Here is a 13,615-nt window from a genome sequence, read left to right as displayed (position 1 = left end):
TCTCAGTCTCTTGAGTAGCTGGAATTACAGGTGTTGTTTTAAGATTTCACAGTAGTCATCCAAAACCTTAATTTTAACAGCCTTCTTTACCAGCAATAAAGCTCTTCCTGCCTCTATTAAATCCCTTAGAATGTTTGAGCTATTTCTTCAAATGCATCCTTAGGTTAGATGGTTTGCATAACTTTTTTTTTTTTTTTATGATGGTCAGTCCTGAGGCTTGAACTCAGGGCCCGGGTGCTGTCTCTGAGTTTCTTTTGCATCAACCACTTGAACCACAGCTCCACTTGTGATTTTTGGTGGCTCGTTGGAGATAGTCTCACAGACTTTCCTGCTCAGGCTGGCTTTGAACCTCGATCCTCAGCATTCTGAGTAGCTTGGATGACAGGCGTGAGTCACCAGTTCCTGGCATTTCAAACACATGACCATGTTTTGTTGTTGTTGTTGTTGTTGTTTTGTCAGTCCTGGGCCTTGAACTCAGGGCCACAACACTGGCAAGCGTTGACTGCTGCTAAACTACCACCTTATTGGTTGATCATTGCTGAGTAAATGAAGGAGGATGCATGGGCTCGTCCCATCCCAATAGCAGTGGAGAAGCCTGTATCACCACTAGAACAGAGGATGCTCCAGCCACCAAAGACTGGAAGGAGACGCTAGGGGTGAGACAGGGAAGTATCTGTTATTTCATGGGGGTTTAACCAGGATTAGCTGCCTATCTCAAACCAGGAAGACCAATGGGCACAAAGATTATTTCTATATTCTCCCTAGTTCAAAGATAAGTGAGCCAGCTTAGAAAAGGAAGTATTGAAGTTCTTCCTGGCGCACGCACACAACTCCCTAGAACTACGGAAATCAACTACAAAAGGTCCACCCTGGACTACCTGAAATGTCACCCCCCCCCAAAAAAAAGCAGATATTTCTTTCGCCTGCAGGTTTTATCTCCAGTGTCTCCACAAACATGACGTGGGAAATATTCCATAAATACTATGAGAATACACGAATTAGCTACCAGATGTTTATATCTAGCTAACCGGTTTAAAAAAAGAAAGAAAGAAAGAAAAGAAAAGGTGAAACTGGAGGAATGCATGGAAGTGCCATGGAAGAGTTCAAATGTCATGAATTCAAACCCCAGGAAATAATATGAATGGTACATGCACAGTAATTCTCCGGTTTTTCAGAAGAAACACTCCTCTTCAGATGCAACTCATGCAGTTATATAAATGTTAAAAAGAGGGCTGGGAGTTTGGCCTAGTGGTTAAAGTGCTTGCCTAGCATGCACAAAGACCCGGGTTCGATTCCTTGGTACCACATACATAGAAAAAAATAAAAATAAAAAAATAAATGTTAAAAAGAAATTCTCCTCTAGCTGGGTGCTGGTAGCTCATGCTTGTAATCCTAGCTGCTAAGGAGGCTGAGATCTGAGGATCAAAGTTCGAGGCCAGCTTGGGCAGGACAGTCCATGACACTCTTATCTTCAATAAACTACTCCCCCCCCCCACCGCAAAAAAAAAAAAAAAGCCAGAAGTGGAGCTGTGACCTTGAACACAAAAGAGGCTCAGGGACAGCACCCAGGCCCTGAGTTCAAGCCCCAGGATAAGGAAAAAAACAAAAACAAAACAGTAAATTTCTCTCTAGTGGTAATGAAACAGTTTTTGGTTTTAGTTTTTTTTCTTTTTTCCTCCCTTCTCAGTGCTCCTTACAAGAATCCAACGAGTGTTACTCTGAAATCAAATTCAAATGAGTTGACCTTTCTTTTGTGCATGGAAATAAATCCACAGGGCTGAGTCCCAGGCATGTTTTCAAATCCATCATTCACTCTGTGAGAGCCTGGCTCCTCTCCAGAGCAAGAGAAAGAGCTATCTGTAACTGTCTGCCTGCCTTGAACAGCTGCTCATTATTCTCGTGGAAATTCGACCTCACCTAAGGAAATTCCACTCTGATTTGCAAACAAGCAAGCAAATCCTAGACAAATTCAACACACAGAAGCACACAGTGGCGAAAACGATGCATGCGTTTCTAAACAAGTTACTGACAGACAGCAAGGGAAGGGGGGGGGGATGTTTTCCAAAAAGAAATGGACTCTTTGCTTGGCCTAAGTAACTGTAGCCCCTTTGTATATCACCTTTATAATAGCAATAACAATATTAAAAAATAATAATAAGGGGGCTAGGAATGTGGCTTGTGGTAGAGTGCTTGCCTAGCATCCATGAAGCCCTGGGTTCGATTCCTCAGTACCACATACACAGAAAAAGCCAGAAGTGGTGCTGTGGCTCAACTGGTAGAATGCTAGCCTTGAGCACAAAAAGGTTCAGTGACAGAGCCCAGGCCCTGAGTTCAAGACCCAAGACTGGCAAAATATAATAATAATAATAATAATAATAATAATAATAATAATAATAATAATGTTACTAAGGCTGGGTGGTTGTGGCTCATGCCTCCTAACTACTCAGGAGGCTGAAATCTGAGGATCACAGCCCAGACAGGAAAACCCACAAGACTCTAACCTCCAATGAACCACCAGGAAATCAGAAGTGGTAGAGCGCTAGCTTTGAATGAAAGAGCTCAGGGACAAGGCCCAGGCCCTGAGTTCAAGCCCCACAACCAACAACAAAGAAAGAGACCAGGCACAATGGCTTATGCCTGTCATCCTAGCTACTCAGGAAGCAGAGATCTGAGGATCCAGGTTCAAAGCCAGCCCAGGCACAAAAGGACCTGAGACTCTTATCTCCAATGAACCTCTAGAAAATAGGAAGTGGGGCTTGGCTCAAGGGAAGGGTGATAGCCTTGAGCTGAAGAGTTCAGGGATAATGCCCAGGCCACAAAATGACCCACAAAAAAAGACAGACAGACGGAAGGAAGGAAGGAAGGGTTACTAGTAAGGCCTTGCACTTCTACCCAGAGCATTACAGCCCATCCATGTTCATGGCTGCACTAGTCCCAATAGCCACATTCTGGAAACAGCTCCACAACAGATAAGTGGATGAAGAAAATGTGGACTTCTGCTCATCCATGACAAAGAATCATAGTACATCATTTGCAGGGAAACAAACCAAGGGAGGCAAATGACACCCTGTTTTCTTCTCTCCTGTGCAGAAGCTAGATCAAAAACCCAACTAGGCCTTTTAACACGTCCCGGGCTGTCAGCATTTGCACACACACACACACACCAAGTGGCTAAAGGACACGCCTAGCGAGGACTCTCAAAAACCAAAGGGCCCTTTACCAAGATGGTGCGTCTTCTTCTTCCCATCATGCTCTGGACGCCACTCCAAAGCTCCTTCCCACAATGCCCTGGTTCCCGCCCAAACGCTGCTGCTTCCCATAATGCACTAGGGCTCTTCTTGTAATACTGCCCTCCCACAATTCTTTGGGTGCCTGCTAAGAAAATATTCCGGCCCATAATACCCTGGTTCCCGCAGATATTTCTTCCCATAATGCTCTTGGTTGCCTGCTTGAATGCTTCTTCCCATGATGCCCTTGGTTCCTATTCACCCACTTCTTCCCATGATGCCCCGGGCTCCCATCCATACTTCTTCCCATGATGCCCTCGGTTCCTATTCACCCACTTCTTCCCATGATGCCCCGGGCTCCCATCCATACTTCTTCCCATGATGCCCTAGGTTCCCACTCACTTCTTCTCATGAGACCCCGGCCCCGCCCTCACACACACACATACACATACTTCTTCCCAAGATGCCCCGGGCTCCCACCCAAACCCTCCTTCCCATGATTCCCTGGGCTCCTATCCACACTTCTTCCCATGATGCCCCAGGTCTGCCCCGAGGCGATGGCGGTGAGGCCCAGTGGTGCAGGGATGGTGTCGTGGGCAGGAGGAGGTCCTGAAGCCCCAGGCCACCCTTCTGGGGCCTCGATGGGACTGTCGGCCTCCGCACCCTTCACCTGCTGGAGGACAGCATCAGGACCCAAGGGGGAGATTGGCAGAGCAGGCAGCCCGCCGGGGGAGCCACAATGGAATCCAAACAACTCAGCATCTCCAGGAGGAAAGTGCTGGGGTGCAGAATCAGGGCGTCTCCCCCAGATTGCTGGGTGCAGAGTCCAGGATGTCTCCCCAGAGTGCTGGGGTGCAGAATCCATGGTGTCGCCCCAGAGTGCTGGGGTGCAAAATCCATGGTGTCTCCCCCAGAGTACTGGGGTGCAGAATCAGGGCGTCTTCCCCAGATTGCTGGGTGCAGAATCCAGGATGTCTCCCCCAGAGTGCTGGGGTGCAGAATCAGGGTGTCTCCCCAGAGTACTGGGGTGCAGAATCAGGGTGTCTCCCCCAGAGTACTGGGGTGCAGAATCAGGGCGTCTCCCCCAGGGTGCTGGGGTGCAGAATCCACGGTGTCTCCCCCAGAGTGCTGGGGTGCAGAATCAGGGCATCTCCCCCAGGGTGCTGGGGTGCAGAATCCAGGATGTCTCCCCCAGAGTGCTAGGGTGCAGAATCAGGTCATCTCTCCAGAGTGCTGGGGTGCAGAATCAGGGCGTCTCCCCAGAGTGCTGGGGTGCAGAATCCAGGCTGTCTTCCCCAGAGTGCTGGGGTGCAGAATCCAGGGTGTCTCCCCCAGAGTGCTGGGGTGCAGAATCCAGGGTGTCTCCCCCAGAGTGCTGGGGTACAGAATCAGGGCATCTCCCCTAGAGTGCTGGGGTGCAGAATCAGGGCATCTCCCCCAGAGTGCTGGGGTGCAGAATCAGGGTGCCTCCTCAGAGTGCTGGGTGCAGAATCAGGGCGTCTCCCCAGAGTGCTGGGGTGCAGAATCCAGGCTGTCTTCCCCAGAGTGCTGGGGTGCAGAATCCAGGCTGTCTTCCCCAGAGTGCTGGGGTGCAGAATCAGGGCGTCTCCCCAGAGTGCTGGGTGCAGAATCAGGGTGTCTCCCCAGAGTGCTGGGGTGCAGAATCCAAGGTGTCTTCCCCAGAGTGCTGGGGTGCAGAATCCAGGGTGTCTCCCCCAGAATGCTGGGGTGTAGAATCCAGGGTATCTCTCCTAGGGAGCTGGGGTGCAGAATCAGGGCGTCTCCCCCAGGGTGCTGGGGTGCAGAATCAGGGTGTCTTCCCAGAGTGCTGGGGTGCAGAATTCAGGCTGTCTCCCCAGAGTGCTGGGTGCAGAATCAGGGTATCTCCCCAGAGTGCTGGGGTGCAGAATCAGGGCGTCTCCCCAGAGTGCTGGGGTGCAGAATCAGGGTGCCTCTCCCAGTGCTAGGCACAGAATCCAGGGTGTCTCCCAGGAGTGCTGGGGTGCAGAATCCAGGCTGTCTCCCCCAGAGTGCTGGGGTACAGAATCAGGGTGTCTCTCCAGAGTGCTGGGGTGCAGAATCACAGGGCGACTCCCCAGAGTGCTGGGGTGCAGAATCAGGGTGTCTCCCCCAGAGTGCTGGGCGCAGAATCCAGGCTGTCTCCCCCAGATTGCTGGGTGCAGAATCAGGGTGTCTCCCCCAGAGTGCTGGGGTGCAGAATCCAGGCTGTCTCCCCAGAGTGCTGGGGTGCAGAATCAGGGTGTCTCCCCCAGAGTGCTGGGCGCAGAATCCAGGCTGTCTCCCCCAGATTGCTGGGTGCAGAATCAGGGTGTCTCCCCCAGAGTGCTGGGGTGCAGAATCCAGGCTGTCTCCCCAGAGTGCTGGGGTGCAGAATCCAGGGTGTCTCCCCCAGAGTGCTGGGGCACAGAATCAGGGTGTCTCCCCCAGAATGCTGGGGTGCAGAATCCAGGGTGTCTCCCCCAGAGTGCTGGAGTGCAGAATCAAGGTATCTCCCCCAGAGTGCTGGGGTGCAGAATCCAGGGCGTCTCCCCCAGGGTGCTGGAGTGCAGAATCAGGGCATCTCCCCCAGAGTGCTGGGGTGCAGAATCCAGGCTGTCTTCCCCAGAGTGCTAGGGTGCAGAATCAGGATGTCTCCCCCAGAGTGCTGGGGTGCAGAATCCAGAGAGTCTCCCCCAGAGTGCTGGGGTGCAGAATCCAGAGAGTCTCCCCCAGAGTGCTGGGGTGCAGAATCAGGGCATCTCCCCCAGGGTGCTGGGGTGCAGAATCCAGGATGTCTCCCCCAGAGTGCTAGGGTGCAGAATCAGGTCATCTCTCCAGAGTGCTGGGGTGCAGAATCAGGGCGTCTCCCCAGAGTGCTGGGGTGCAGAATCCAGGCTGTCTTCCCCAGAGTGCTGGGGTGCAGAATCCAGGGTGTCTCCCCCAGAGTGCTGGGGTGCAGAATCCAGGGTGTCTCCCCCAGAGTGCTGGGGTACAGAATCAGGGCATCTCCCCTAGAGTGCTAGGGTGCAGAATCAGGTCATCTCTCCAGAGTGCTGGGGTGCAGAATCAGGGCGTCTCCCCAGAGTGCTGGGGTGCAGAATCCAGGCTGTCTTCCCCAGAGTGCTGGGGTGCAGAATCCAGGGTGTCTCCCCCAGAGTGCTGGGGTGCAGAATCCAGGGTGTCTCCCCCAGGGTGCTGGGGTACAGAATCAGGGCATCTCCCCTAGAGTGCTGGGGTGCAGAATCAGGGCATCTCCCCCAGAGTGCTGGGGTGCAGAATCAGGGTGCCTCCTCAGAGTGCTGGGTGCAGAATCAGGGCGTCTCCCCAGAGTGCTGGGGTGCAGAATCCAGGCTGTCTTCCCCAGAGTGCTGGGGTGCAGAATCAGGGCATCTCCCCCAGAGTGCTGGGGTGCAGAATCAGGGCGTCTCCCCAGAGTGCTGGGGCGAAGAAACCAGGATGTCTTCCCCAAAGAGCTGGGGTGCAGAATCCAGGATGTCTCCCCCAACGTGCTCTGATGTTGGAGAAGGCGGCCCAGAACCGAGGGCTCGTGTCCCCTTCGCCTGTTTGTCTTTGTTTTGCTTTTGTGCGGGTCCTGGGGTGCCATCTCTGAGCTTCTTCTTGCTCATGGCTGATGCTCTGCTACTTGACTCACACCTCTACTTCCTGCTTTTTCGGTGGCTCATTGGAGACAAGAGACTCACAGACTTTCCTCCATTGGGCTGGCCTCAAACTGCCATCCTCACATGTCAACCTCCTGAGGAGCTGGCATGACAGGGGCATAAGCCACTGGCGCCCACTGCTCCATTGTTTTGTTTTCTGTTTGTTGTTTTCTTTTCTCCATTTGTCCACTAGACTAGACATACTCTTTTTTTTAAATATTGTTTTATTGTTATTATTAAGAGGGTTTACCATTTTATAAATCACATAATGAAGCCATTTCTTTTTCTTGGACAATGTCACCTTTCCTTCCCTTTCTTCCAGTTGTTTTTTTTTTTTTATTATTTGTTTTAATGGTGACCCTTTGGGGTTTTTTTTAGGTTTTATTTTTTGTCTATTCTATAAACACATCCCAGAACCTAACTCCCCTCCTCACCACACAACTGGTTTTTCTTTCAGGACTTCCCATACATGGGTATTGAATGATGCAGATAGAATCAGAGGGCAAGCGGTGTGACCTTGACCGTTCAACAAGAGCTCTGCGTACCCAGTGTTCCATGCTGGGTACAGAAGGAGAAAGAGGACAAACGTCCCCGGGCCTGGTTCCAAACAGTGCCAAAAGTCCTGTCCTTCAGAAGAGACTGCTCTAAGCTGAGCGCTCAGTGGCTTCCACCTGGAATTCCAGCTCCTGGGAGGCTAAGATCTCCCAGACCAGACAAACCCAAGGATCTCATATCCAATAAACCAAAAGAACAGAAGCAGAGCCATTGCCCAAGTGGTAGAGCACCAGCCTTAGACTGGAAAAGCGAAGTGAAAATCCTGAAGCCTGAACTCAAGTCCCTGTACAGAGAAAGAAGGAAGGAAGGAAGAAAGGCAGGAAGGAAGGAAGGAAGGAAGGAAGGAAGGAAGGAAGGAAGGAAGGAAGGAAGGAAGGAAGGAAGGAAAGAAGGCAGGCAGGCAGGCAGGAAGGCAGGCAGGCAGGCAGGCAGGCAGGCAGGCAGGCAGGCAGGCTGAAAAGGCTGGCTGCATTTGGTCATCCTTGAGCAGGTTCTGTGACTGAGTTTTCCTGCGGCTTGGACGGGTGTGAAGACACACTCAGCCTGCATCTGCTGGGTAGTGGAATTGCTGTGCCAACCCAGAAACCCACAAGTGCCACCCAAGGGCACAAGGCGGGACCGTGTCAACTCCACTAAGTCAACAGCTCTTCTGGCCAGCCTCACTAAAGTGAAATCATCTCTAAGCTGCAAGGAGAGCCATGGAGCCTTCCAGAAACAAAAATCACACCTGCTTCCTCTCCCATTCACGCGAGGACACACCCGTGTGTCTCCCCAACCCTGGCCAAGAGCTGCCCCACTCCTCCAGGGCTCAGAGGTTGAGATGGGGTCTCTCTAACTTTGTTTGCCCAGGATAGCTTGGAATGGAGGAATTACCACGGGAATTACACACCAACACCCAACACCCAGCCTCTTGGGCCGTTCCAAGGACGTGCAATTTGCCTCTGCAGAACAAGGGTCACCAGAGGATTTACGTTCATCTCCCAGGCCACACAGCTCTCAGAAGGGGAAGGTAAAATGTCTGCCCTCCTGCCATTGCCACACAATCACTTTTTAATCAGTCCTTATCTCGGCCTACCAAGAGTGAGCATTATTTATAACACACCTTATCTCCCTCGTTAGATCATAAATTCTTAAGGGGGAGCAGCATTGATCTGATTTATCTGGAAATATAAGGACACACACACACACACAATTGCATATTCAAGACATCCCTAGAGAATGTAATTATTTTCTTCCCCTGAAGTGTGAGGTCTCCATTTTGTTTTTCTTTAGAAGAACTGGAACCCAGAGCTGCACATTCATTCAGCTTGTTCTGTTCCCCGTGGGTGCTCTATCCACTTGAGCCATGCCTCCAGTCCTGCTTTTGGCCACATGCTAGGAAATGGGAGTCTCATGGACTTGTCTGGCTCTGAGTTGACTTGGAACTTCAGGCCTCCAGATCTCAGCCTCCTGAATAGCTAGGATTACAGGCGTGAACACTGAGAATGGTCTGGCACCATGGGGTTTCTAATACATAAAATAAGGTGACAGAATAACTGTTGACCACTCATAAAAATTTGTGTAATCCTAGCTACTCAACAGGCTGAGATCTGAGGATCAGGGTTCAAAGCCAACCAGGGCACTAAAATCCATGAGACTGTTCTCTCCAATTAGCCACCAGAAAACCAGAAGTGGCGTTGTGGCTCAAGTGGTAGAGGGCTAGCCTTGAGCTGAAGAGCTCAGGAACAGTGCTCAGGCCCAGAGTTCAAGCCCCACAGCCAACTAAACAAAACACACACCCACACACACATTGCTTTTGCTAATTTTATATCCTTCCAGGTCATGTTCTTAAGAGAGAGACAGGGGCCAGAGTTTGGCCTAGTGGTAGAGTGCTTGCCTAGTATGCACGAAGACCTGGGTTTGATTCCTCAGTACTGAATACATAGAAAAGCCAGAAGTGGTGCTGTGGCTCAAGGGCAGAGCACTAACCTTGAGAAAGCCCAAGGACAGTGCTCATGCCCTGAGTTCAAGCCCCAGGACCAGAGAGAGAGAGGACATTACATCATTCTTCCCTCCCCACCCCCGCCCCATCAGTACCAGGGTTTGAACACAGGGACCACATGATAGCTTAGCTTGCTTGTGGCGCTCTACCCCTTGAACCATGCCTCCAGTCGAGCTTTTTGCTGATTAGATAGGAATTCTTGAGTTTCCTCACCCTGTTGGCGCCAAACAGTGATCTCTAGATCTCAGCATTCCAGGTGGCTACGATGGCAGATATGATTTACCGGTGTACCTGGCATCATTGCTGTTTTCAACACACAATTAATTAATTGTGCGTGGTGCTTTTCAAACTCAATTTAGCACGCTTCCAATGTGACTCTATTTTATCACTCAAAGACACAAAACACCCCCGCTGTCAGGGACCACAATATCTTATTTATTTTACTTTTCTTTTTTAATTATTGGTAACTGGGGCTTGAACTCAGGGCCTGAGTGTTGGCTCTGAGCTTCTTTGTGCTCAAGGCTGGTTCTCTACCACTTGAGCCACAGTGCCAATTCTGGTTTTGGAAGTAAAGAGTCTCGGGGATTTTCTTACCCAGGCTGGCTTTGAACCACAATCCTCAGGTCTTAGCCTCCTGAATAGCTGGGATTACAGGCATGAGCAATCGGTGCCAGCTTTGCTTTTGCTTTAGTTAGTAGTTAGTTTAGTGGGTTCTGGGAGTGAATTCTCATTTAGCTTTTGCCTCAGGTCAGAGCGTCCCCTTCAATTTCAAGTTCCTTCTAAACTTACACTTCAGGACCAGTGGTAAATCAATTTGCAGTGATTCCGTGTAATCTTTCAAAAGCCAAGCTAATGGAAATGGCGCTGTGGCTCAAGTGGTAGAGTGCTGGCCTTGATCTGAAGAGCTCAGAGACAGTGCCCAGAGTTGAAGGCCTATGACCGACCAAAAACAATTTAAAAAAAAAAAGTCAAACTAAGCTCACATCTGGAATCCCAGATCCTCGAATGGCTGAGAAATGAGGACCAGAGTTCAAAGCCAGTCTGGGCAGAAAAGTCCATGGGATTCTTCTCTCTGATGAATTACCAAAAAACCGGAAGTGAAGCTATGACTCAAGTGGTAGAGCACCAGCCTTGAATGGTAAAAGCTAAGGAGCAATGCCCAGGCCGTGAGTTCAAGTCCCAGTACCAGTCACCCCCTACTACCCCTTCCCCCCAAAAAAGCCAAGGTACTACAATCTTGCCACACTCATGGAAGGCTTTACACAGGCAGATGAAAGAGCCAACAGCGAACAATGTAACATTTATCATGAACACTGCCATCTAAATACATCAATAAATATTATCTGTCTGAATTCACACTGGCTTAAAAAGTCATCTTTCACTAGGATTACCCAGATTTCCTTCCCACAGACACACTATTGTGCAACATAACAAAAATGCAAACTGTTCTCGCCTTCTGAATCCCTCCAATAAATACCAGAAACCGCAGAGAAAGTTCTGGAAGAGTTTTCAGTGACAAGTGGTATACCACAATTATTTTACTTATTTTCTATTTTGAAGCCCAAACTCAATGTATACAGACATATATATATATATATATACATTATTTACACATTATCTTTATATATTATAAATGTTATATTGGTGCATATTTTTTTTGCCAGTCCTGGGGCTTGAACTCAGGGCCTGAGCACTGTCCTTGGGCTTTTTCCTCAAAGCTAGCACTCTGCCACTTGAGCCACAACACCACTTCTGGCTTTTTTCTATGTATGTGGTACCAAGGAATCGAACCCGGGTCTTTGTGCTTGCTAGGCAAGCACTCTACCACTAGGCCAAACTCCCAGCCCCATATTGGTGCCTACTGTATTTAAATAGGTATGTTGCTTACCTCTGAACTTTTTGGGCGGGTTGGCTAGGTCTCCAGCCTCTGGATTGACCACACATCTGTCATCCACTAATCTACAAAGAAAAACACATTTACATTAGGAACAGTGACAGATTCATAAATGATACGTGGAAAATAAGACACGGTATAAATATTTACAAAGAGTCCCAAAATCATTCCCCACACAGGCACTGTGTGTGTGTGTGTGTGTGTATACTGGTCCTGGGTCTTGAACTCAAGACTTCATGCTCTTTCTTAGTTTTTTTTTTCTTTTTGTTCAAACTGGTGCTCTACCACTTGAGCCACACCACCACTTCTGGGTTTTTGGTTCCTGGAAGATCACAGGCTCACAGACTTTCCTGCCCAGCTTTGAACCACAGTCCTCACAGGTCAGCTTCCTGAGTAACTAGGATTCTAGGTGAGCTACCAGCAACAGCCTAAGTTCATAGTTTTAGGTTTTTGGAGGTTTTTGGGGGGTTTTTTTGGCCAGTCCGGGCCTTGAACTCAAGAGCCTGAGCACTGTCCTTGGCCTTTCTCAAGGCTCTACCACTTGAGCCACAAGACCATTTTCAGCTTTTATCTATGTATGTGGTAACAAAGGAATTGAACCCGGGTCTTCATGCATGCTAGACGAGCACTCTACCACTAGGCCAAACTCCAGGCCCTAAGTTCATAGTTTTTTAAATATCTCATTATCATTCCTGGCATGTCATAACCCTTTAGAAATGTTTAGCCGATTGTTTTTTGGGGTTTTTTTGCCAATCCTGGAGCTTGAACTCAGGGCCTGAGCACTGTCCTTGGGCTTTCTCAAGACTGGAGCTCTACCACTTGAGCCACAGCACCACTTCTGGCTTTTTCTGTGTATGTGGTACTGAGGACTTGAACCCAGGGCTTCATGCATGCTAGGCAAGCACTCTACCACTAGGTTATGCTCCTGGCCCCCTGATTATTATTATTATTATTATTATTATTATTATTTTAATCAAGACATCGTCTGTCTTATTCTGGGCCGTGTTCATTACTTCTAGAAAAAGATTCAACAACCAGTTAAAAATACTGGTTAGTAAGACACACCTGTAATCCTAGCAACTTGAGGCTCAGATCTGAGGATCAAGGTTCAAAGCCAGCTGGGGCAGGAAAGTTTGTGAGACTCTTATCTCCAATGAGCCACCAGAAAACTGAAAGTGGCGCTGTGGCTCAAACTAGTAGAGCACTAACCTTGAGCAAAAAACTTCAGGGACAGCACCCAGGCCCTGAGTTCAAGTCCCAGTACCACCACCTACGAAAACCTTCCACTGGAAATGATTAGCTATCTCACAAGGGAACTTTTGGTACCAAGTATATTTATCTCATCACTCAAGCTCAGACACTTCCTTTAACATTACCGGATCCAATCGCCAAACATAAAATGGGAATCTGGTCAGGTACTACTGCTCTTTCTTTGATGTATTTGTTTATTTATTGTAGTATGCACTTCATTGATACTTAGCTGACTGAAAAGTGCTTTTTACAAGGGTTATCATGCTGGCCCTTTAAGAGACTTCAAAAACTTCTTCAAAACAGGAAGTCATGCTGGGTCAAGACAAAGCAAACTCCAGTCCTGCACATATATGTCATTTCACTTAAAAAACATTGCGCTGCAGTTAGGGCTGACATGCTAAGAATTTCAAATATAATGATTTAAAAAACAAAAGACCTTAGTCTTTATTTAGAGCACAAGCAAAGTACATAGTAAGTAATTTTCTTCATTCTTTCTCTCTTTCCATTTCAACAGAGATCCAGATGCTCATGGGATTCCAAATTCCAAACAGCCCAATTTATCCAGAGAAACTTGAACGAATGCTGTGATCAACAGACAGGGTCCTTCAAAGAAAGATTCAGGTCTTCTCTCCATCAAGAAAAAGCTACCCCCAGTTCTGAGAAACTGCCTCTCACACAAGCTTCTCTGAAAACCCACAAGGCAAATACTTCATTCGGACCCTTTCTGTTCTGGGAAAAAGGTTTGGAGAGAAGAGAAGCTTCTAGCTCAGTGTCAGAAGCTCACGCCTGTAATTCCAGCTTCTTAGGAGTCTGACAGCTGAAGACTGAGGTTCAAAGTCAGCCTGAGTAGACAAAGTCCATAAAACTCCATTAATTGCCAAAAAGCTGAAAGTTGAGGTGTGGCTTCAGTGGTACAATATCCACGTTGAAGGAAAAAGCTAAGAGATAAGTGCCCTGGTTCTGAGTTCAAACTCCAATTCTGGAACAAAAATGAAAATGAAACAAAACCTCCCACATGCCCTTAGTCTTCAGCCCCAAAATGTTTGAT

General features: G+C 48.7%; 1 protein-coding gene across 1 annotated transcript in view; it reads right to left on the bottom strand.

The window, feature by feature from the left end:
- Itpr2 (inositol 1,4,5-trisphosphate receptor type 2) overlaps positions 1 to 13,615 on the bottom strand; it is a 185,142-nt gene that overhangs the window by 156,175 nt on the left and 15,352 nt on the right. The window contains exon 2 of the mRNA XM_090325301.1: positions 11,311 to 11,381. Coding sequence (XP_090181427.1) covers positions 11,311 to 11,381 — 71 coding nt within the window. The remainder of the gene's footprint in view (positions 1 to 11,310; positions 11,382 to 13,615) is intronic.

Source organism: Megascapheus bottae, chromosome 37 (genome assembly GCF_031878675.1).
Source record: "Megascapheus bottae isolate mThoBot1 chromosome 37, mThoBot2.hap1, whole genome shotgun sequence".
Lineage (NCBI taxonomy): Eukaryota > Metazoa > Chordata > Mammalia > Rodentia > Geomyidae > Megascapheus > Megascapheus bottae.
Note: the sequence above shows the minus strand (reverse complement) of the source record. Positions and strands in the feature narration are given on the sequence as shown.